This window comes from Aythya marila (genome assembly GCF_965140915.1).
Source record: "Aythya marila genome assembly, chromosome: 2".
Taxonomy (NCBI): Eukaryota; Metazoa; Chordata; class Aves; order Anseriformes; family Anatidae; genus Aythya; species Aythya marila.
In genome coordinates this window covers 136,233,974-136,259,606 of record NC_139043.1, presented here as the reverse complement: position 1 = coordinate 136,259,606, position 25,633 = coordinate 136,233,974, and the positions used below count along the sequence as shown (strand labels likewise).

At 39.4% G+C, this 25,633-nt stretch overlaps 1 protein-coding gene across 1 annotated transcript; it reads right to left on the bottom strand.

The window, feature by feature from the left end:
* Positions 1–1,676: 1,676 nt before the first annotated feature.
* On the bottom strand, positions 1,677–25,620 carry DCAF13 (DDB1 and CUL4 associated factor 13). Its single transcript, XM_082753379.1, has 11 exons — positions 25,412–25,620; positions 24,010–24,209; positions 22,669–22,776; positions 20,510–20,599; positions 19,419–19,574; positions 18,634–18,711; positions 15,293–15,375; positions 13,121–13,285; positions 10,178–10,313; positions 2,784–2,947; positions 1,677–1,973 (listed from the first exon to the last, which is right to left on the bottom strand). The coding sequence occupies exons 1-11, from the start codon at positions 25,479–25,481 to the stop codon at positions 1,886–1,888; spliced, it is 1,338 nt and encodes a 445-aa protein (XP_082609505.1). The 5' UTR covers positions 25,482–25,620; the 3' UTR covers positions 1,677–1,885.
* Positions 25,621–25,633: the final 13 nt, after the last annotated feature.

The following is a 25,633-nucleotide window of genomic DNA, read 5'->3' as shown; positions in this document are numbered from 1 at the left end:
AAACAAGCAGAAAAATTAAGTGCTCCAGCTCCTTTAACACAACCTCTGAACCATTTCAGTGATGGCCCATGACAGACTTGTGTGAGCACTCATTGCAAGCACAGAGCTAACACTTGACTACTGTAATAAAAAAAAAAAAATAAAATCAGAATACTCTGAATGCTGTGGTATTACCTATTTTTGGTGTTGGAGACTAACTGTAAGGGCTTTTAAGAGGCACAAATCAACATCAGCAAGCACTACAGGCATACAAGCCCATGGCCAGGGATCCTCTGAGCATACAGACAGCAAACCCACAGAATTCCAAATGACTTCCAACCAGAAAGCCCCAGCCTGCACCTACACTGTTTTTACAAATGACTTGTTTCTGGAAGTCATAAGACTCAATTTTTGCGAACAGACTTCTTGGAATGCTACAAGAGAGTGTGCCACTTGAGTATACTCAATGTCAAGGCTACTATCTCTGTACAAGACCACATCCACTGAATTTGGAAACAGAAAAGGAATTCATGTCAAAACACACTCTGCTACCGAGTACTCTGCTACCTTTAAAATTTCTTTTTTTTTTTCTTTATGATATGGTTACAGTCTCTCTAGCAACAGTTTAACCAACCTTGATCCTTCGAGTTGCTCTGCTTGGGGTCTGTTTGAAACCATCAGTGCAGAAAGGTCTTTGAACACAAAGAGATGCTTTGGTCATGGCTCTACCACGCAGTGGAGCTCCACATTGGTACCACCACATCTTGTGACCAACCTCACTTCAGGACTGAGAACTCTTGAGCTGCATTCAGAGTTTTGCACCAAGGCCAGGTGACAGGGCTCGTTCACACCAAAGGGTAACACGACTCGGTAAATCAACAACAAACTACACCAACTCAACAGAAACAGCCAAGGCTGGAAAATTTTAATCAAATTCCAGAAAATTAGTCTGGTTTTGCAAATCGCTCAGGACTTGACTACAGCTGTTTCACAAGCCATACTTTGGACCGCACGTTCTCTGTCAATTTTCTCAATATTTCAGGAAGGAAATGAAGTGTATTTGGCACAGAGAGCACTGTGTTAGTACAAGAGGCATACAGCCAGCATTAGGCTATTCCCTGATCTGTTCCACTGCTTCTCATCATCCTACTTATTTATGCTCTTCAGATCTGCTTCTCTTCCTGCATTGCCCCATAAGGTAAGCGATCCAGAGAGTGAAAGATACATTATGGCCTCTTATCACCAAAAAGCCATAATTTTGCCACGATGATCCAGGAATCTTACCTACACGGTGCTAGAAGCACTCAAAATGGTATTTCCAGAGTTTAAAGCAAATAAAAAAGTTAAAATATGGAGTTTATTCTAATTGGGTTCATAAGTTATTTTTTGTGCATAAACTCGAGGGACAGAAGGAAGGGCAGTTACCGACTGCACAGTAGTACAAAGGCTGGGAAAAAAAAAAACAAAACACTTTTTTTTTTATGGAAAATACTAAGCAATATTTATGGTCATTTAGTATCTCTCATTTCTGCAGGAGAAGGCTTCCGCCTAAAAAGCCCAGCTGAATTCCAGCACTGTTGTCTGAGCACCTCGCCAGTACTGCCAGTAAAAAGCTGAGTTCATCCCACTGGAGGAGAAGCAAAGCATTTCCCAAACAACAACAGCAACAAAGAACTTTGGGCTACAAGTACCTTGAGAATTGCAAAACTTTTATTTTTGTAATACAAACTTCAAATATGAGGCTTACAATAAGTCTCACATAAAGAAGTTTTGGGGTTTTATGTAACTTGTATAATCTGGATGAAAGGTGGCACAAGCTTTAAATAAGCTCAAAAAGATATTTATTCAACTGTCATTATTAATATTAGCAACTTTAACAGTCTTGATTTTGTACATGCGAAAACAGTTATTGCACTACTGCTACAATATGTTTCTTCTTCTCTGGCACCACTGGCACAGATCCTGGTTTGCTGTGCTTGCGACGATTCAGTTCCCTAGGAACAGAAAGCATAAAAACACAGTTCAGTAATCATCACAAAGAGTTAACCAATACCAGCTTCCTCCTTAAGAAATTACTTAAAATAAAAAAGTAATAATAATTTAAGAATTGTTTAGCTTTTATTAGCCAAAAACAACACATTTCCTCTTTTGAGAAGGAGGATTGTCCCTTCAAAAAGTATCTTTAACATTGGCTAACTTAGAATAGCTTCAAACTGACGTTTTTTCTTGGGAGCACAGCTTACCAGCTTACTTCATTTTCATGTTAGCTGAATTTGCTGCTTAAATTCACAGGTAGCTGAGAAAGTTGACTAAAACCCATCGCTTTTTGTTTTTATTGTTAATTTCATGACTACAGCAAAGTATGCCACCTTCTGCTCCAATATTCCAATACGACAGCGATCCAGGTGACTGAAAACACTCGTCCTGGAGTTTTTGTTTTTAATGCCAAACCCCAATAACCCACACCTCATTCTGTTTCCATTGCAGTGTTGCATCATGTCACACCTATCAGAACACTGTGGCTCTTTCCAACATGATACTCAATCCTGTTTCTTCAGCCCTTTTTTGGGAAGCAGCCAGTCCTTGTTGATACTGGCACCTGCCTCCTTTTTTTTTTTTTTTTTTTTTAAATAACCAAAGGTTAATCAATCCAGAGCTCGTGATCACTTTTCAGATGTTAGAAGTAGCTCATACTTGTTCCTCCCACACCCTGTAGCTCTAACATTCCCATGCATTGCTACCACAGCACCACAGTGATGCATTTTATTAATACAAAGACAAGAAGATGGAAGAGGAAGACATACTTTCGCCGACGAGCTTCTCTCATGATACGTTGTTCCTTGATTTGGCAGAATATGCTTTTAGGCAAGTGACGGTGCCGAGCTATGCGTTTGATCTGCGGGTGATGCTGGAACTTCTCCTTCAGCTTCTGATTGTAGTTCATAGCTGCCTTCTCTCGTGGTGCCAGCTACAAGGAAAATAACAGAGACAAGCATGTCACAGAAGAACAGGGACTTAACTGTCAGGATTTTCTCTACAGTTTCTCTACAAACGCTGAACTTTGGCAGACAGTAAAACCTCTTTGATCAGCCCGCTTGCTCTCCTAACCAATGCTGATGATCAACTTCCACTGTGAAACAAAGATTTGCAGGCATTTCAACCACTAGTCAGTATAAGTACAAATGCTAAAAACGAATTGTCTTCGTGAACTGCTTTACAGACAGCTCTTCATGTGGCCTAAATCTTATCCGGCACCTGGATCCATTAGGACGCACACTGTACATATGAGATTTCAAGTATTAGCTTGCCTACGTGGCACACGGGGAGTTCCAACTTTCATCACACAGCTAAAAATAACTTAGTATCATAAACACGTGAAATAAAGGTGAAATGGTACAATCACGAAAGGACACAAATTTCATTTCATATTTACAATTATATCCAAGACACCATTAACAACACAGAGAGATGTCTTTTTTTTCCCCTATTTCTTTTCCACTCTGGAGGTTATCTTTAGAAGTGATTTCTGTTATACTATTTTCTGTTATAATATTCCATAAATTTTGAAAAAGTTTATCATACTCAGACAATTTTGGTCAAAAATACCACGAATGGTCTGAAAACAGGTAAACACGAGCCATATGACAGAGGTTTCTCCAGGTACCAAATGCAGAGTTGCTCACCACTCACGAAGATCTTATTTCAGGCATCCAATACACACAGCACTCTGAACCTCTGTTTGCCCACACCATCATGTTCATAAAATGAAATCCGTCTGCTTATCATAACCTCTCAAACTGCAAGTGAGTAAATTCTACAATCCTAACCCAATAAAACAATCTCCTTTTTAGTGAAATTTACTCTAGTGAGCCAGCCTGAAGAGATGGTTCTTTCTCAATAAATCCCAGGTGTTCCCACTCTGCGGAAAACTGCCAACATAATCCAAATTAAAAAGCTTTTATTTTAATTAAATGCAATGATTTTTCTTCAATTTAAGAAGAGCAAATTGCTGCTGATTTAGCGTAACCTTGATGATTCTACAGACAGGAGGTGAATCTGTAAATTAAAGATACACCCAGGATATCTTATTTAAAAAATTAATATAGATTAAGCAGTGGTTATGTTTGAGTCTCATTCCATTTTCACATGCCACACAGCTTCTAGAAGGGCACGTAGCTCGTGCCTTCACATCCAACCACCGAACACCAGCACCCCATATGCCAGGCTGTGACTATCTGATGGGGGGGGGAAGCAGTGTATTAAATACCAGATAGCCAAGAAGGAGGACTGCAATTAAGTACCGAATTCCAATTTCTTCCTTGCAAGTCATGCTACAAAGCTCACCCCAGACAGCTGAGGAGACCAGCTTCCCGTACTGCTTTTGGGCTGACGAAGATGCCATAAATGCAGCACTGGTTAGCAGGACTCAAGATTTCATTTACAAGGACCAGAACACCCTGCAGTGTAAAAAATTTGTATTTACGTGACATCATGAGTGAAACGTGATGTTTGACCCTTTTTCCATACATCCTAATGTGAATGGGGAACTTCCTTCCTATATGAGGAAAACAGAAATCATGTGGTGGAAAAGTAATTGACTGGTGCCACTACAACAGCCGTACTACACAGTGAATACCTAGAGTGAAAAAGGAGAAAATAACCCTAAAACACAAGTTGTTAGCAAGAGGAAGATGTGTCCCTAAGTGACCTGCCTATGCTTCTTTCCTCCCTCCAGATGCTAGAGGCTAGTTATTTCGCACACCCCTGGGCAGAAGGAAGGTAAGCATTTTTGTGGAGCCCTGACTGAAGAGCTACAATCACCTTCCAGAAACCATGCTCCTTTTAAAGTGGGCTGCATCTGTAGCACTCTATCCCACTCACTACCAGACTCCTCTAATTCAGCATGGGAATACGAACTGGCTGTTTATCAGTCCTCTCCAGGCTGCCCTTCTAGGTTAGGGCAGACAGAGCACAGATGCAACATATTTTTAGAAAGCAAACATATCCCAGCAATTTTCTACACTGTAGCTTGTGTTTAAAATTTTTCCACTGCTTTGATGAAAACTGTCTTCTGAATTTATTGCCATTAAGTTCATTACTCATTATTTCCTGGCAACAAAGACGTACGGGTTCTTTACATCTAAACAGACAACAAACAAGAAAAGGTGATGTAGATGTGGAGAGCACAAAATCGTAGCTAAAGGGATGAGGCTACGTGTGCACTGAATTACCATCGGCAGATCACTCAGAAGAATGCTGTGTCGCTCAGTACCTGCTGCTGCTTGTTATCAGCCTCATCTCACACAATGGGACTGTACACTAGAAGGAGCCTGAAAGGATCTTCAATCACTCAGACAGTTCTGATGCACTTTGCTAGAACAACACCGAGCCTTGTAATTGTACTTTCTCCAATCTTTTTCAGTTCTTACTCAAAAGCCACTTCTGCACCTTGTAGGAAAGCAGAAAACCCATGTTCCAACTCTGTTACACTCACTGAGACACAAATCATTCACAAGCATGAAATTTTCTTCTTCAGCTGTCCAGTGCTCTGCCTGATCCTTAGCAACTTTGGAAAGGTAGCAGAGCCAAATTGTGCTGCCGTTAGTCACAGAAGTTGTATTACTGACATTCACACATATGGCAAAAACATTGCAGGTGGAGGATTTTTCTAATGTGTCAGTGTACTGAAGAACACTGCACCTTCGGGTTTTACTGATGGTTCATTGCTTTCACTATAATTAAAAATATCTCTCTCCCTTCATATTAATTAGATGAAATCTATTTTGTTAACTGAAATTTACTCTATTACTGCTTTTCCAGTCTTCTCCCTCAGTCGAGGCTCTTTTCCTTCTTTTCCCCAAACCCAAAGGCACACACACCCCTTTTCAGAAATCCCCAAGACCACAAGTACAAAAGCTTCACACGTATTTAACATGCCAAGTTCAGGTACACGTCAAGTCCATAAAGTACAGTATTTTAACAGTCTGGAGAATCTTAAAACTCTTGTAATTGGGTCTTTCATTTCAGGACACGCAGAGCTAGACGTTTACTGCCTTAAAAAAAACCTGTGAAGTCCTATTTATCTTCAGAATGCTACTGGGAAAAAAAATACTTCATTTTTTATTAAAAAAAGCAACTAAACACTTCAAATTATTTTAAAAAAACTCCTGCAGTAGATCCAACAGAAAGATTTGGGTTTTGTTACCCCTACATAAAACCCATGCAGACTTAACTGCCAGTGAGCGGAGACACAGCATGCCCCTGGCTCCTCCAGACGTTGACTCTTCCTTTAATGTTTCACTGATTTTAAATAATGACTGCAGTGCCAAATACATTAAAAACCAAAAGAAACATGCATGTCAGAACTGATGACTGCTGGGGTAGCCGCAGTTCAGAAAGTACAACTCTCCAACTGGATAAGTGTTCATCAGTCACAACCTAAATACTGTATTCAGCCTAACTTCCTCAGATCCCAGCAATGCTGAAAACGAGACTAAGTGACCAAGAAAGAGAAAAAAAAAGTTGGATTATCACTTTTCTTTTTCTACCCACCCCCACCCCCAAAATATCCTTCTTAAATACAATGTATTACAAGAAGTTGGCATTATATCAGAAATACGGTGACCTTTGGATGAGTCATTCAATCAAATCTTCTCAGCTAAGAAAAATAGCAGACCAAGCAACTAAGCATTTAAGACACATTCTGACACTTCTGACAGAATTACTGAGTGTTCAGCTTTGAATATTCAAAGCGTTCAAAAAATAGCCACAGACTATGGAAGAACTGGACTTTTACAAAATGAGCTAGCACATGTCTATGAAGATAAGAACGCCAGGCCTCTAATAAAAAAAAAAAAAAAAAAAGAGCAGGTGCTAAAGAAAAGCAGAGGAATCTGATAAACAGCCATTAACACCTGCAACATTAAAACTACCAAGTTGGATGGAGCAAGGATTAGCACAGCTGCCTGCATCCAAGTGACATTCCCGGGGTATATCCAGAATGGGATGAGCTGTAGAGGTTCCACACGAAGTCCTTGTAGCAATTCTTCTCTAAACACATAAAATAAAATTTCATACTGCTTCCAAAAGCTTTTATAGCAACTCTATCAGCTCTGGACAGTTACTAATTTAATATTCATATTCTGCATCTTACTAAATTCAAGGCTTCGACAACATCGTGATTGAACATATTTCCACACAAGATACAGGGCTGTGAAACACTCTCTGTTCTTATTATAACATAATTCTTCACAAGTTCATTAGTGTCACCCATGTGAAACGAGAGCGGTTTTTCTACATAATTCACTGTCCCTTTTAAGTTCTTCCCCTATTTCTGAATAGCTTTGCTTCCTTTAAATGCCTCTCGATGTTGCAAGGTGACAAGCTGTGCGTTCTAAATGGCAGGATGAATTTTCATTTCTGATTTAAAAAAAAAAAAACACAACAGGATGTAACAAACATGCCACCTGACCTACAGGTTAAAGGTAACTATCGACTTGGTTGCCTTGGGAATTGGTGGCTGAAGATCTTTGTCAGAAACCCCTACACACAGAATCACAGAACTGTAGGGGTCGGAAGGGACCTTGAAAGATCATCGAGTCCAACCCCCCCTGCCAAAGCAGGTTCCTCAGAGCAGGCTGCCCAGGTAGGCATCCACACAGGCCTTGAATATCTCCAGAGAAGGAGACTCCACAACCTCCCTGGGCAGCCTGTCCCAGTGCTCCGTCACCCTCACCGTGAAGAAGTTCTTTTGCATGCTGGTGCGTTACTTCCTGGGCTCCATTTTGTGGCCATTGCCCCTTGTCCTGTCCCCACAAACCTCTGAAAAGAGGTTGGCCAAATCCCTCTGTCTCCCACACCTCAGGTATTTATACACATTTATGAGATCCCCTCTCAGTATTCTCTTCTCCAGGCTGAACAGACCCATGTCTCTCAGCCTTTACCCACAGGGAAGATGTTCCAGGCCCTGTATCATCTCTGTGGCCCTCCACTAGACTCTTTCCAGGAGATGCTGTGAAAATCCCTATGACCCCTTAGCAGTAGAACTGAGTCCTCTGCACAGCCCCCAAGAGGCACGTCAAGCAGGAGTGGTGTGCTTAAAAACATAACAAACACATACAGGGCATTTTGTGTAGGATTCACCGTCAGGTGAAGGAACACACGACTGTTAATTCAGTTGTAACTGATAGTGCCTTTTCCAGACCCATCTCCTGCCAGTTTTCACTGGTGTAAATACCACAGAAAAGAGCAGAAGGTAATTCACCACCCTACATCTTGAATACTGGAACAATAGCTAAGTAGTCCTTCTGCTACATAACATTCCTGTGATGCTGTGTTGGTTTTCCCAGTTACTACCCAGAGCAAAGCATCCTTACTCTTTCATAAAAAAGGAGCCATTACCACCTAGTAGTCAACAGAACGCACTTTAAAATACTATCATTCTATGTGAAAATCGTGGTTTTGACATTCTTTTTACCCATTTGTCCTTCACAAAAAGGGTACAGAACAAAGGCGCATGTCAGAAATACCACAGATGATGCTGTTCTGGAACAGCATGTTAGAGAGACAGAACGGTCCTTCTGTACCAAGCATGAAGATGGTTAACAAGGAGAGAAAATTTCAGCTAATACTGTAAAAACAGATGAAAAGGGTTTTCCTGTGAGGCTATGGATATGCCAACAGGAAAACACGTAACAATGCTGCCCAATACTCCACTGTTTGAGCAAATTTAACATAAAATTTATATGAAAAAGTAAAGCCTGTAATGAACACTGCAGAGTCCTTGGAATTGGTAAGTATGGGGCTGATATTTATGTGTTAAATGTTTTACTGAAGCTCTAGTTGGAAAAATTCCAAGGATCAGTTCAAAACAGGGAAAAAATAACATCCTAAACACAATAGAAGAGTTAGTCCATTAAAGAAATTCCACCTAAATAAGAGTTTGTAACCACACACATTGTACAGGCTATAGAAAAAAATACAGCTGTACAGCAAGGATGGGAAAGATAACAGGGCTCCTGAATACCTACGGTGAGTCGTGGCTAAAGATAAGCCTGTTGTTTTAGGTGTGCTGCTCCACATGCAGCCCTTCACAGGGCACAACAGCCCATGAACCTTCCCACTCCACGCTGCAGCCCCAGCACTCCCACCAGCCCCTCTATGCAGAAACTATCACTGATGGAGCCTCACCTTGAGCAGCCCCAGCCACAACTATGGAATAGATCCGTCCCCTTAACAGTACAATGTTCCTCCCTGAATTACAGCATCCCTTTCCTCCCCCCTTCACTCCATCCCAAGATCAAGCAGGAATTCCTCTGAGAATTGTTTGACAGCTCTGCGTTTTCTGATGGGCTCAGAAAGAGCCACGTAAGCACCTCCCGGGTACCCTAACAACATGAAGCTACGTAAAGGGACTACTCCCAGTGGACAAAGTGTCAAATTCGTTCTCCAAAGCTACTCAATACTTTAATACAACTGTGCAGATGAATCTATGTAAGTGCTAACTGCAATAGAACATTTTGGTTTTATCTATATATAATCATTTGAACAAGAGTTACTGAAAAAGACAGACATTAATTAGACTGATGTCTGCTCCTACTAGGAAGGCTTCAACCAAACTGACTACGCTGAATTAAAAGGACTTCAGACTAGCTTGCCCACCCAATATTTGAGTTACATAGTTTAATGACAACCTCAGTTATGCATTGGTGCAAGTAATCTATTTTACAATGCATATGCTTATCATAGGATGCACTAAACTTGAAGTCATTTTTTATTTATTTATTTTTTTTAAAGTAGCAACCCTACGCTTCAGTAGAATAACTTGTGTATGGCTACATTCTATAACTGGAAGTTATTGCTTTTTCACTGGTGCAATGGGATGACTACTCACCTGTAGTACCAAGATAGAAAACTCTAGTTTAGTTAGAAGTGGTGATTATTGTTAAAATTAAAAAAGACAAAATAGTCACCCTGTATAGCAATACACAGGCATGTAATCTTATTAATAAAAGCCACAGTAAATACAATGAGCTATATCACACATTAGTTTTCAAATTAGATGCAAATGTCAAACTACAATTTTACATTTTCCCTTTAGAAACAAGTTTTTAGAAGTTGGACAGACTAACCAGTTGTAATAACAAAAAAAACAGAAACCACCAAGCACTGTTTTGTGATAACAGAACATGTATCTTACCACTCCCAGTTTCTCAGAAGCATTAGCCTTCCACAGACGGATATTCATCTCATCTGAGCCACACAGAATATATTTGCTATCCGAAGTCCATTTTACAGTGATGACGTGCTGCATTCGCTTTGTGTGATAGACCTCCCTAAAGTGAAGAAAAACGTTTTTCAATACTTTATTATCACTTTTTCTACCAACATTACCTTTGAAATAGCAGAAAGTTTTCTGTTCGTGGCAAAATCTATTATAGGTTTTTGATTCTTTTTGTACCCATCCCTTTTGCGTATCAGTCATACGGCGCAGCTAAGAGACCTTTCTCTTTCTTCTACCTAGTTATTTTTTACAAGCAAAATCCAAGTAGTAACAGAAGGGAAATACAGGAACAATGACAATTCAAGAGCCACGAAAAAAACTAGATTGAGGTGGAACCTGTGGGGAGTTGCAAGAAAAACAAATGTAATCAATAGACCACCTTAAATAAGCTTTAATAAGCTTAACCACCACTTTAGTTCACACTCAAGTGATACTCTACAAAAACAACAAAGCTTTTGAAAGACTGAGCACAATAACCTTCTGAAAACATCCCTGCTCACATCAGGTTATGCTGACATTAACGTTTAATATTGTGTAAGTACGTACATGTTTTCAGAAGCATTTCTGTATTTACTTTCATTTTACTAGTTGGCCCAGTAACAAACTTTTCTCCACATACCTTTGGGGAACTAAATATTTTTCCTTTCCCTACTCTGAATTTTCAGCCTTTGTCTCTCCCGTTGCTGCCACCACCAGCTATTAACTACCATTCTCCAGGAAAGGAAAAACACAAGAGAAGATGGCCATATAACCTGGATACGTCATTTAAAAAACTCACACAGGCATTCGGTTCCATTTACAAAGAATTTACAGAATTTAAATCAACTTCATACGAGATCTTACTTCTTATGGCTACTCAATTTCCAAACTTAAGCTTTCTTTTAAAAATAAAACAGAAAGCAATGGAAGTCAGGAGTTTTTCAAATTGGTGAGTGATCAAATGTTTGAGTTAACTGGAACACAGTCAGGATCTCCTTTTAAAGATACACTCAACTGTCCTCAGTTTTCCAAGAGGGATCAGATCTTCTGCTTGGAGACATTTCTTTATTCCACAGGATTCACTTCAACTATGCAGCTCTGAATAAGTCCAGCTTTTAAAGAATTTTAAGTGTCCCAGAATGCCCTAGTCAGCTTATAAGAGGCTAAGTTCTCCACTTGTAAGGCTCTTCCTCACTATATTTACAGCGACTACAAGAGACAGAAAAGGAGAAAAGCAGTGAAAGAGAAAGGGGAGCAAAAGAGAGCAAAATGGAAAAATGCCTTCCTTATCAATAGTCTGCTGTAATGTGGAATAAAGTCTTTTGTTCTTCTAGCATTATGGGATCTGCTCACTCCCTCTCAGTGATGTGCTTAAACTTTGCCTAGCACCACTTTCATGAACATTCCAGAGAAAAGAAAATCCGTGGAACACAAGAGATGTGAACCACGTTGTTTAATAATACAAGATGATTATTTTTTTTTAAAGTAAAAAAAAAAAAATAAAAGGAGAGATGGAATACCTAATTATATTTAACATACTATTAGAAAACAAGAAAAAAAATAGTAGAACTACTTGTAGATTAGTTATAAAAGAAAATAGAAACAGCCCTTCTCAATCCCTAAACAGGTACAGGAGCATGTAGACATGTTGCATAATGTATACATAACTACATCGAACAGTAACAAAAATATATTTCTCCCCCAGTCAGCATTCAAAATTCCTCATCCCCCCCCCCCCCCCCCCCCAGCCAACTCAAACTTAAACAAGTGGCAATTTGGGGGGAGATTAAATGAAGGGGGACAAAGGAAAGCAAAAGAAAAAGCGAAGTTAATAAAGAAAGAAAAAAGTCTGACAGAGAATAATGAAAGTAGGTTTATGAGGAACAAATGATACCAGACAGGCCTGATAACTTGCTTTGATTTTCATCAAACTGAAAAACAAAATAATAATAGTAATGGAGACACGGCAGATCCAATCTGAACCTCAGCAAAATATTTAATACACTGCCTTATGAAATCTTACATGAGAAACTAATTCAAAGTGAACTGTATTCAAAGCGCTGTCACGTGACTCAAAACCTGACTAGCACAGCATGAACAAAAAGTAATAAAGAGCACTGAATAGGATCACAAAACTGTCCCGGACTGATCCTCAGGAACCCACATTAACAGTGCTTTCCATGGGATGTCTTCACTAATCATCTGTATAGGATGAAACTAGTCCCAGAAAACCAAGCACTAAAATGTTCTAAGGCCTGCAGACTTCTGTGGTGACACATACAGTACAAAGTGACCTAAAAACACTAAAGATACACAGACAGGGGAAGAATACAGGATTTATCTTGGTAAAACACAAGCGAGTATACATAAGGACAGTAAATCAGCACTGATACTGCATCTTGTTGGAAAGCAATCATGTCACAGAAAGCATGCTGCCATAACAGAAGTGTGAATTTGCAGATTGTTAACAGGGGAAAAATCTAAAATCCAGATGTATACAAGAGGTGGTATCACACCATAGAAGAGGAAACAAATAATCCATAAAAAAAATACTTCTTTAGGAACACAGCCTCCATTCTGGATACCTTTGAATTAAAATGACAAATAAAGCATTGTATCTAGAGTACACCACCTTAATTTTAATTCAAAATTGCATCAGCAGTGCTACTTGTTAAACAGAAGTTCTACACTAACATATTTTCCAGAATTATCAGTTGATTACCTGACCTGTCAATCTCAAGGTACATACAGAATAAGACTTTGATACTCACGGAAAGTGAATGCCTCAACGAAGATGGGAACGACTGAAAATTCTGAGGCCTGGGGAGGGAGGTCACTGGGATGCATGAGAGCAAGAGAGAGAGGTGTAAAATCACTCACCTGCTGTGGCCTTTGTCCACAGGAAATATGCGGACAGACTTATCGAAGCTGGCAGAGACAAACTCTTTCCCAGTGGGTGAATAATCCACATCAAGAACAGCAGACACGTGATCCATATGCACCATGACCGGCGATGAGAGGAAGCGCATATCAAAAGTATATAAGCTTTAAAAGAAACACATGAACAACTTAATATCTGAACCACTTGTAAGTGAATAGCGCATTTTTGCTACTTTAATCATACACAAATCATTGAAGACAGATTGTACTGCAGAGGGAATGCTTTAAAACTGCAAGTAACACATAAAAGGTAAAGGTGTTGAAGTGAAATAATATCAGGAAGTAATTATCAGGTGACACCTAAACACTTCACACGAAAGGAAAGAATGATGTAGTGCTTAGAGGTTGAAAAAATGTTTACTAAGCAGGGGATTTAGTTATTGAACAGGACCCAGGTTTCTTGTTCACTCCCAAAGAACAGATAGGTCTCCACCACTCCCTTCAGCATCTGTTTTTGGGTCATTGACTGACCTGTTTCTCCAACAACCATACTCCCTTCTTCAGACTTAAGTGTATAACGTGAACAAGCATCTCTGAATTACTTATTATGACAACACTCTCAACTCTGCCAGGTTTCTAGATCTTCCCGTAATGGGATCTCCTAGTTACTCAAAGTCTACTGGGAAGTTCCCATTCGGTTGGCAACCTTTCCTACAGCCTGATTGTCTTTATACCAGGCAACCAGTGACTCTGTAGAAGCCCAAGAAAAGCTTAGTCCTTCAAAACACAGGGATACTACTTCAGCAGAGCTGAAGAACTACACTGTCTACATTGCCTGTAGAAAAGCTTTACATTAAATATTAACATAGCTGCTGGACCTCAGCTGGTTACCTCTTAAGCACTTCAGAGCTCAGGAAGAACAGGTGATGTCTACCCATACTCCTTTGAATCAGCAGCCTACTGACACATACCAAGGCACAATAACTGCCTAGATCATTAATTTGCTGGGTGCCAATAAACCACAACGATTTACAGACAAAGCATTTAATGAAACCAGATTTAAGTATACTGTTTAGTAGAACTACTGTATTAAAAACTTGTAATTTAGCAGCAGGCTCCCCATCCTCCTTACTGCAGATGAATGCATAGCTGGAATTAATTCAGTGTCTTTTACTCAATTGCTTATTGGCAACTATTCCTTTTCCTTCTGAATTCCCCAAGAAAAAGTATGCTAGCATCACATTCTAAACTGCTGCTCTATGTAATTAGCTAACACTTTGGGCATATTGTTGATTTGTACATTTGCCATTGCACTCATTAATTGTTTTAGTTTGCAAGAAGGGAATTGCCCCTTACAGTAACAGCTACCAATTTCAGTTTAGTGTGGGGGAAAAAAATGACATAAACAGGTCAGGTAGTCTTACCATGCCATAACCAAGAAAATGTGAAAAGCAGTACATTATATACAACACCCATTTTCAAGGTCTGGGCCAGATTCTATTTCCTTGGAAAAACAGCCTTAAGATAAGCGATAAAATCCCTGTGTTCTAGAAGAAAGCAGTGATCTATTGTTAGATCACTGACTTCCTGGAAACAAGGATATGGAGCACATTTTGCAGTGGCCTAGTTTTGAAGAGACAGCTTTTTCAATATCAGATTAGCTCTTCACATGAATAGTATTGCCCAAAAGTAAAATACTGCTGTGAGATGCTGAAAGGATAAGTACTGCAGTCCTTGGAATTGTTTCACAAAAAATTAATTTTAAGAAATGTTCTCATCAAAATAGCTGATCAGTACAATATACCAAGCTTCACATGAGCTGGTAAGAAAATAAATACTTATATTGCCTTGGACTGGCAATACTATTTAGTTTCCAGGTCCTACTGTAAACTATACTTGCACAGACTTAACTGCATTTTTTGTTAATTAGAGTGCTTCCACACCTCACCCCACTCTGGTGCTGAAAGAGGCAGTCTACCACTATTCTTATTTATTTTTTAAGTCAATGAGTCTACAATTCGTATAATTCACTAGGTTACTATTTAAGTGGTTCAAAGTTAGAGTTTAAGTAGCTTTTTTAAAAATGTATTTTAACATGATGGTAAATCACTAAGATACCAAAAAAAATCCCATAACACAATCAGGATTATCAAAAATCGGGATCACACTTACTTGTAATCTTCATTTGCTGCAGTAAAAATGAAAGCTTCCATGGGGTTCCAACACAGTGTGTTTGTCCTCATGTTCAAGATAACCTGGAAGATATTTACACATTGCTACCTTGTTGCAGGCAATAAAATACTGGCTATATTTCAAAGCTTCTTATAGCACTGAGACAAGCACTTTCTAGATACAGAATTATGGTAGAGCAATAGTGACATAAATGATAATGTTTACCTATCAGTGTTACAATTGGAACTGAGACACCCCAGCTCTCATCACATGCCCATTGCTTCAGGCTACACTGAAATTAAATTTTCTTCCATAAATCATCTTGGAATAAAATCCTTCTTACCGGTCACTTATCTAGAAACTAGTATGTAACTTGGGATCATCTTAAGAATTTCACTTCATTATATTCACAGAAAACTTTAGTTAAGTACTGTACAAACATGCCCAAATAAATGGTTATTTCAGAGGATATGGTCCTTAAGCAATGTTATGATCTGGAATCTGCAAAGTGATTGTAACATCCTGATGTTCTCCCAGTTATTGCAATCCCTTCCTTATTTTATCTCTAAAATTGCAGTTCCTGAATTCTCCAGGCCAGGTGCCATTTCTCATTGAAGCATCGAGCAATGCGTGCAGCAGTTACTGTGTTATAACTTACTCCTCACTGTCCCTGTATTAGCTGTGAGTTACCTGCTACAGATTTGTAAGACTTACTTGCTGCTAGTTAAGCAGATGGCTGCAAAAAGGTTGCCTTGGCTTGAAGCAGGAGCAATGCAGCTGATGACTGACTAACAAGACCCTTCTGCTAGGGAACAGTGGATTTGGCAAGAGCTCTCAAGAAGCTGCATGCTGGATGCCTCCACCTTGAAGGAGGCAGTGACTACTGGGCTGCTGTGGGGAAGGAGGAGATCTGACACCCAGAATGACACAACAGCTTTGGCTTCTGCTGAGTCTTGAAGGAGCTTTCAAAATTTAGAAAGAACTCCTGTACTGTATTCCTGACACAAAGCAGAGGTATAATTTCAACTTATTAACAAACTGAACATTTTCCATAACAACGCAGACCAGCCATAAACCTACTTGAAAATTCTGAAATTCATTTATTTTACGCTATGGTACTCCAAAATGTTCTCATTTCACTATACCAAACACCATAAATATGTAGGCATACAGCACAATGTAATTGTATGACTGTGTTCATTATTCAAAAAAAAAAATAAATAGAATTTCAAAGCAAGTTAGTGTTGATGAGCCCTACTGAATCCCCACAAAAAATCTGGATCGTGACTTTTTAAGTGTGTTCATAGTCTCATGACTCGCATTCTCCATAAATCCTCCTTTCCTACATGACATTATCCTACTCAACATGAAATGAAGTCTGCACTGCAAAACACTGCTCATTTTCAGAAATCACATGCACCCAGAACAGAATGTAATCATCAGACGCGTGAACTGATCTCTGTTTTAAAGAGTGACTTAACTGCAGGGATAGGCCACTGAAGGGCCCTGTGTTTACAGTAGTGTGACAACTACAGCTTACTCAGATTCAGTATTGTTTTTCTAATTATAAACCTTGTGTGTATATATATTGTGTGTGTATATATATATGGGAAGCTAACGATCAAGAAGTTCTTTAATCTTCTTGGTTCAAGTTTTCTAGGCATTGCACTTAGGGAGCATCTCGCCATCTTATTTGTTCCTCTTTGAAGCACAGACTTCAACGTAAGACTTCACGGGCAGAAAAACTGGACAAGAGAGCTACTGCTCCATGATGTGGAAAGCTGCACTCCTATTTCCATTAAGGAATGGACTCAACCCCTATTGAGTTCCAAATTCAGGGTAGCGTGTGACCTGCTTTGCTGACCTATTACGCGGAAAACAGCAGTGCCAGGAACTTGTACGTAGGCAAGGTGCCCCTGTAAGGAGCATCCTTCTCTTGGTAGTTACAGAGCTCTTTGTTCTCAAGGCAGAAACAGGCATAAACTTTTTCCTCCACTGGGGAATCATTCCTATCCCATCAGGAACCCAACAGAAGCTACTGCATCCACAGATGCAAGCAAGCAGTTATCAGTTACACTCTTACGGCAGGAAACATGCCTAAGCATGGTGCTTACTAGTTATACATGAGATATATATATATGTACATATACCTATTATATACTTTATGCATATATAGGTGCACACATAGGTGCACTTTTATATATAATGGTATGTAATTTTAATTAAATATTATATATATATAAATATAATTTAGTTAAATATATATATATATATATATAGTATTAATCACATTTAAATGACACATCAAATTATTAGACTCAAACTTAGTTCACAAAAGCTCAAACTACATCCCCTTAACTTGTAACTGCAGATCTATAGCACTGGCTGTGTTTACTTTGACGCTCAGGTCTCCAGCTGGCTTTATTTATTTATTTATTTATTTATTTAAAAAAAAAAAAAAAGTAAACTTTTTAAGCACTGTCCCTGTGGCCCAAGTGAAACTTCACTAAAAATTATTGGGGCACAGGAAGAGAAAGAAAGAAATACTGTTATGCCAACAACATTCCTATTTATATCCATGTGAAAGACCATTATAATGTTCTAGTGTATATTGGAGCACCTTCCTGACAGACAGTATGTAACATCCATAAGGATACTGAGAGTATAGTCATGAGCCGTAATATTCTATGGTCAGAAGAAAAATTGTAAAGATAGCTATGGGGTTCAAAAACACAGCAGTTAATATTTCCACCTAGATTACTGTTTTCTTGTTTTGAACTGACACATACATTTTGTTAAAGATTAGTAAGAATCTTCATGTCACTGGTAAAATTCCATACGTATAAATACAATTTTGATTTCACTGCAAAGGAGTTCTGAAATGTTTACACTAGGTGCATAGAGAAGGATTTATCTCAACACAAAAAGAAAAACACCCTTTTAAATGCAGAGCAAAGCTCTCTACTGCTAGAAAGGAAATGCCTTAGAAATTACCTTGTTTCCTTCAAGCAAGGAGAAAAAAATAAAAATCACACACACAGAGACACAATGCAATACAAGAACATAAAGTTCTTATTGTGAAATTGCTGTCAGGTCAGGCACTTTATCAAGAATTATAACAGAGTGAGCATGACAGCCCGTCTGAATGCAGAAAAAGGCCCTTCTAACTCTGGTTTAAAATTCAAAATTAATTCGAACTCAGTTAAAAGACTCAAAATTAAAGATGATGAAAACTCAGTGGCTCAGAGCTTCCCATTCTCTGTCTTCATCAACACTTAGACTATTTACATATTAATTATTACTGCCGTAACCTTCTGTTAAAAATAAAAGGCAAAAATTACCTTCTTTAATGGAGTTGATTGTCTCATATCATACAGCACAATATTTCTGTCAGAAGCACAGCTTCCCAAAAGGTATGTCTAAATAAATCAATACATAAATAATCAGTGTATGTTATAAAGATTTTTAGAGCATAGTCAACAGCTTACATTAGATATCTAAACTATTTCACTACACTGATAATCAAACAGCAGTTCCTTTTCCAATTAAGAAAATACATTAATTAGCTGCACACAAAGAACAATTAATCAGCAAAAACACTTCAAATAATTGTCCCAGTAAAATTCAGAATCCACCCAGTCCTCTCTACAAGTAACAAGCACTTTCTATGCACTTCATCTACCAACACAGCCCACCCAAGAGCTGCTGGAGAAGAGCAGATCAGATGTGGTTGTTCTGCCACGAAGAGGGGGAGAAGCTGCTGCCACAAGCAATAAGTGCTGCCACAGATGAGAGCTCCACAGCCACACAACTGCTACATCATACAGCATGATGTAATTGAGGTACAGGATATGTATTGCTGTGGGCAGAACAGAGAACACCCTCATTTTTTTCTTCTTCTCCCCCATTAACAGAAACAAAAGATAAAGGGATGCAAATATATGGTACAATCTTTTAGGGCAATATCGGCATAAAATATATATATACAACCCCCTACATATTATGTGAAGACATGTAACAAACTTTACATTTGGAAAAAGCAGTTAAAGACCATGTTAACAGAGTTTAGCTCTTATACTGATCAAGAAAAAACACACTGATTTCCAATACATAATAAAAAAATTACCTCAATAGGATTAAATTTTACACTGCTTATGCTATCAAAACCCCATGTAAATGAACACATGGGACTGGTCCTTTGCTCATCCCAGATGTCCACTTGCTGGCCACAGGTGGCAAAAACAGCTTCTTTCCAGTGGTGATCAATTCCTGTGTACACTGTCTTTAAAGGAAAAAAAAAAAAAAAGAAGGAAAAAAAAAAAAAAAGAAAGAAAAAAAGAAAACTTGCAAAACCAAATGTATAAACAAATGCCTAAATACGCTCTATTACACAACAACAACAAAAATCAACAGATCATTAAATATCAACCTCCCGTGTCTTTATTCATTTACATTACTGAAAACCAAGTCACCACTGCTGCAGGAAACCAAGTCTAATTAGATGTATGTTTACACAACAGGGTGGCTTTCTGCATTTATTCTGCGTGCTCATTTAATACGCATGCATGCATTTCTTGTTAATTTCTAATGGAGCTGGCATTAGAAGCCCATTTACAAAGTATGGCCAACTTTAAAGCAAATGGGAATTTTACGAGTACAGTTAATTTTCAATTAGCAAGCGAAAGTATCTCCTACACATAAAAATAATTAAACGGTTTCAAGATATCTACTTATAAAAAAAAAATCAGTTTTCTTAAAGTAAGCTTACCATCAGCTCAAGGTGCTGAAGTATATTTATTTCTGACAAAAGTAGACTAAAACGTAAAGTCAAAATTTTGTATTGAATGGCTGTGAGGTATGGCATGAAAATAAAGTTATTTAATGAAGACTAAGCATTGACAACAGATGAAGAGAAACAGACAACATAAGATCTGATGAGTTCTGAGAAAAAGGATGATTAGTATAGACAAATCTATACTAAGCATTCTCTGATGGCATTTGAGATATTCCTTCCTAGTTACACATAAAATAAATAGAATAAAAACTTGGGAGATACTTTTAAGAGTGCCATTTTAAAATTTGATGCCATCACCTTACAACACGTTGTGATAACAGGTGATATCAACCTATTTCTCTCTCCTCCAAAAGCTATGTAAGAACTGATTCAAATTTAATTCAAAAGAAGAAAAGTGGGAAATTAGCACTTAGATTTACTACCTTTCCAAGAATTGTATGAATTGGTTCTTCTTCTTCTCCATATGCTGGACTCTCCATTTTCCATTGCTTCACAGTTTTGTCATCACCGACCTGGAAACAGTGGAGAACGCATGTATGGTTTTACAAAAATATATTCTCTTTACTTTACTGGTCATCTTTACGAATACAGGCGGCCTTTCTAAAGGGAATGTCTATGACATATACAAAAGTAAAGTGCTCTCGTTATTCATCGCTCACTTTTATACCTCCAAGCACCAGGTTAGTTCTCCTTGTCATATTATTTCACTAGAAAGTGACAAAGTACAGGCACATGGTTTGGCTGGGATGGAGTTAACATTCTTCACAGCAGCCCATATGGTGCTGTGCTTTGGATTTGTGGCAAGAACAGTGCTGACAGCACCAATGTTTTGGCTGTTGCTGAACAGTGCCTGCGCAGTGTCTAGGTTTTCTCTGATTGCCCACTCTGTCGGTTGTCATGTCTGACACCCCCATCCACAACTAGGCTAGGGGTGGGCAAGAGGAGGGACGAGATGCAGGCAGCTGACCTGAATTGGCTAGAGGTGTATTTCATACCACAAAACACTGCATCAGCAATAAAAACTGGGGTAGAGGAAGAAGAAAAAAGGAGACAGGTGTCGGCTTCCAAGGTAGCTGCTGAGAGACTGACTCTTTGTGGAAGTAGGTGAGTGATTTCCTTTTTGTTGCTTGTTTGATTGGTTGTGATTCCCCCCCCCCCTCTTTCTTTCAGATATTCAATGGTTTTTATCTTAACTCATGAGTTTTCTCACTTTTATTCTTATTTTCTTCCCAATCCTACTGCTGTGGAGTGCGAAGAAGCAGGCAAGAGGTTGTATGGGTGCCTGGCTAGGATGAAGACACAACAGTATGCCCTGCTGATTTATTTTCAGAGCCAAAGACAGTCATAGCTGCATGCTTGGCTCCAGAATCTTTATATCTGGCTATATTTAAACAAATTTTGCTTGAATGGGATTTTCATACGTGGATCTTTTATGCTAAGTTTGATTTAAAGCAAGGTTTGTCTAAACATTGGCAAAAAAAAGTCTCTCACCTAGTTGTCACTTTGGATATTCTCCAACTATCAAAAGAGATACTACGAGGGTTGAAAGGAAAAAAATTAAGCTGTAAAGTGACTGCTTATTTTAGGCTACATCTTGTGGTTCTTAATCAGATGGCCCCTCAAAAGTCAATCCACCTCAGTTGCTCCAGTTACCTCATCCCATGCTACCTCTTGTATTATGCCAGCACAAGATTTTGTGTGGCAGTACAGTGATCTTTTAGTTCATGTTTTACTTCTTCTCCTGATAGCACTACTTCTCTTCTTCCCCTCTCTCAATTTTCAGGTAGAAAGCTTGTCAAAAAGGGATTCTAATTTGGAGTAATTTGGAATTTTCTGCTGAGAAAGCAGAAAGCATTGTAACTACTGTCCTCATGACCTGGTATCTACTTCAGAAAAAAAATAAATATATAGCACTTAAAATAGCTCTTGTGGGAGAAGGTGAGTGATTTCCTTTCTGTTGAGCTCAGAAGATGCAAAACCCCCATACACTCTAGTCTTAAAAATAGTTCTTTTTATTTTGTCATCTTAGAATTGTTCTAGTGCAATCAGGAAGACATACTATTTCCAAACAGCTTACATGCAACTGAATTAGTTGTGGTTGATACAAATGAATAAAGTCTTATTAACACAACCTTATTGGACATAATTACTCAACCAAAGCCATCTTGAATAGATCAGGTTATCTTTAACCACAGGCTATAGAAATATTCACAGAAGTAACCATTTGCATGCCTTCCAATGAACTTAACCTAATTCTTCAACAAACATAATTACCTGCTTCTTTAATGAAAATTAGATTACTCAAATTCTAATTAAATGGCTCCTTTAGCAATAATCTGGTAATTATCTTTTCCATAGTCTTGAACAACATCCATATTACAACACCAAATGTAATATTTTAATCAGAGTTGTCAGGTTCACAGACAAATTGAATAAATGAGTTCAAATTCTAAAATAACTTACTCCCTGCTATGCAGTATTTAAATATAAGTTGCTCACTGGAAAAAAAAAAAGAAAAAAAAAAAAGGTGAATAGGTACTCTGCATTGTTAGACGGTATAAAGGAAAGACACTATACTTACCGTAAAGAATGATGTACCACAGAAACGAGCACACATGCCTCGAACAAAGCCTTCGTGGGCTTGTAAAGTACGAATACACTGTCGTTTGGTCAAGTTCCAAATCCTAACCTGTTAAAAATGAAAAAGTATTCTGTAATTATTTAATTAAGTTTTACAAGTACAAGAGATCACACATGCTGTAACAAAATGGCATAGCTGGCTTGAACACTGGCCAGATTTTATAAAGTTAAAACTTATTTATTCCCTTCTTCACAAAAATTTGTTTAAAGTGCAGCTCTTTGCTTTTTACCCCATCCTCCCACCCAAGCTGCATACTTACCTTATTCTTCCATTCCCCTATTTTTCAACTAGAATTCTTGCTACAAGATAACAGTAACAATTTAATTTTAGCAAAATACACCTCTTCAAAGAGAAAAGCACAAGGAAATAACCTTTGTAACCAAGTGAATGTTCACATTCCAGTTGCTGTATTCAATTTTATAATGATATCCACCTCCCATGGAAGTTTCTGTTTCAAAGTATTTGTGCCCATTTAATAATAATAATAAAAAAAAAATAACAGAGGATCTCAATTTTTACATTTGTATGTATTGTTAGTATCCCATACTTTAGTTGCTCTACCAGTGGATAAGAAATCTGTCCAATGTTTCATATAAATTTATCCCTCTCCTCTTTGAAAAGGTTAGTCTCCCCAGCACTGCTGTGTGACATGTGAATGTTCTATAAAAAGCAAGCAGCAACCAAGACATCTTTAAAACACACAAATGCTATCAAAATGAAGAAGGTATGAGTGAGAGGGCAGAGACAACAAGCATAATTTTTAAATGCAAATTACTCCAATTAGAGTACCCTTGCTTATTTTTAATATTTATCTAAAACATTATGAACAAATACAGGATTAGCATTTTTTTCAGTATGTTAAATTATTATCCCACAAAGGTTTTGATCACATGTCCCTTCCTCCTAGCTCATGTGACTTGACATAATCTTCTGACTACAGCAGTTCACCTTCTTTGGAGGGGGGTGTGGAACAGCAAAAAGCAATCATTATGGACTGCAAATATTCACATTCACTGCTCCATCCTGAGGAATTGTTAAATCCCCTGCTCACAGCTAAAGCTGCTGCCTAAAGCTTTTTGAAACCCTTTGTGTGCTGGGAGGTCACAACCTGCAGTTTGAGGAACGCTGTCCCATACCGGGTAACTTGCACCTTCTGAAGAGAAGATCACATCTGAACAGAATATAATATCATGGCTGAACAAAAACACAAAAGAAATGTAACTAGGGCGCAAAGAAGGAAGAAAGAGACCTTTTTTGTTGTGGTTTATAACTGCAGCTTACCTCTCCATCACACGCTCCAGACAGTACTGTAGACAAACTCTTTGGATGTTTGGCCATGCAATTAACTCCATCTCTGTGGCCATCAAGTGAGCTTAGAAAAGGTTTTGCAAAAACACGTTCTAGCTTTGTTGCATTCAGAGCTCTGGTGTACTCCCGTGGAACCTCAAACGGATGCAATACAGGGTCATAGTTTCTTGGAACTGCAATAAGAGTAACACAGACATTAGAAACCTGTAATGTGCAATACAGGTCAAGGTGAACTGAATTAGAAATCTTTTCCAGGTGATTTTCCTGCTGTGGGAGAATTTTCTGTGACACTGAGATTTTTACATCTGTAAAGCAAAGGTCTCTCTGCATCTGTACACATACCCTACAATAAAATGATGAAAGACAGTGGGCATTGACGTGGAGCTTCTGGCTTTTGTCACCACTGTCCTGTTTTATGCAAGAAGGTTGAAAACTCAGTAGAGCAACTGGCAACAGATCATTCACCGAGAATTAATACTTAGTCTACTGATTTCCGAAGTACATTAAGACCTCTAAAATCTCTGATGAAAAGGAGCTGGGTCCCAGTGCTCTGTCACCTCACAGTACAGAAGTGCCCCCTCATATTGAGCCAGAACCTCCCGTGCTTCAGTTTGTGCCTGCTGCCTCTCATCCTGTTGCTGGGCACAACTGAAAAGAGACCGGCTCCATCCTCTCGACACCCTCCCCTTAAATATTTATACACATTAATGAGGTCTCCCCTCATGTCTTCTCTTTTCCAGGCCAAACAGGCCCAGCTCTCTCAGCCTGTCCTGATAGGATAGCTAAGGTGTATTCAGCTGCCCCAGTCGGTAACTTTAATAATATTTTTCCATATTATAAGTACAAAACCACAATTAAGTAACAACAAAGTGCTAGTCACAACACCCCTTCACACACATAGCCCATGCATCAAGCCGGTAGCAATGTACACAGACTTTAAAATGCAATAGGTGCCCTGTCCTCAAAACCTAGACTGATTTAATGCTACCGAGACTTAATCCCGCTCCTCCTGACAACGGGTGGCGATTTTACAATCGCGTTACTGCCACTACGGAGAAAAAAAACGAAACCACAACGGGGGAGCCCGGCGAGGAGGCGCACAGCCACCCCCTCTCGCGGGCCGCGGGCGGCGGCCGCCATTTTGTCGGCGGCGCAGCGAGGGGGCGGCCCCGGGGGCGGCCCGGGGGGCACCGGGGGGAGCCCGGGGGGCACCGGGCGGGCTGCCGGGGGGCAGCGGCGAGCCCCGGGGCTTCACGGTGCCGCCAGGCCGGGCCGGGGCGCTCGCTGCCACCGCCTCGGGGACGCAGCAGGGCAGCGGGTGGGGAGAAGGGGTTCGGGGAGGGGGAGAGACGGGGGGCCCGGGGGTGCTGCTCACCGCGCTGCAGGTCCAGCTTGGTCTCCCGCACATAATCGTCGGGGTTGCGGCTCAGCACCTTGACCCGCATCGCGCCGCGCCGCCCGGCTCCTTGCCTCTTCCTTCCTGCATGTGACCGGATGGGCCGGGCCGGCCGCAGCCTGGCAGGACGGGACGCGGAGCCCCCGAGGAGCCCCCACCGGCACCGGCACCGGCACCGCTGCTGCTGCTGCTGCTGCTGCG

Coding starts and splice junctions, on each gene's coding strand:
- DCAF13 (XM_082753379.1), bottom strand. CDS start 25,481: ATGCGGGTCAAGGTGCTGAGCCGCAACCCCGACGATTATGTGCGGGAG. Junction 2,948..10,177: donor CTTCTGAGAAACTGGGAGTG/GTAAGATACATG, acceptor TTTTCCTTGTAG/CTGGCACCACGAGAGAAGGC. Junction 1,974..2,783: donor AGAGAAGCTCGTCGGCGAAA/GTATGTCTTCCT, acceptor TTCTGTTCCTAG/GGAACTGAATCGTCGCAAGC.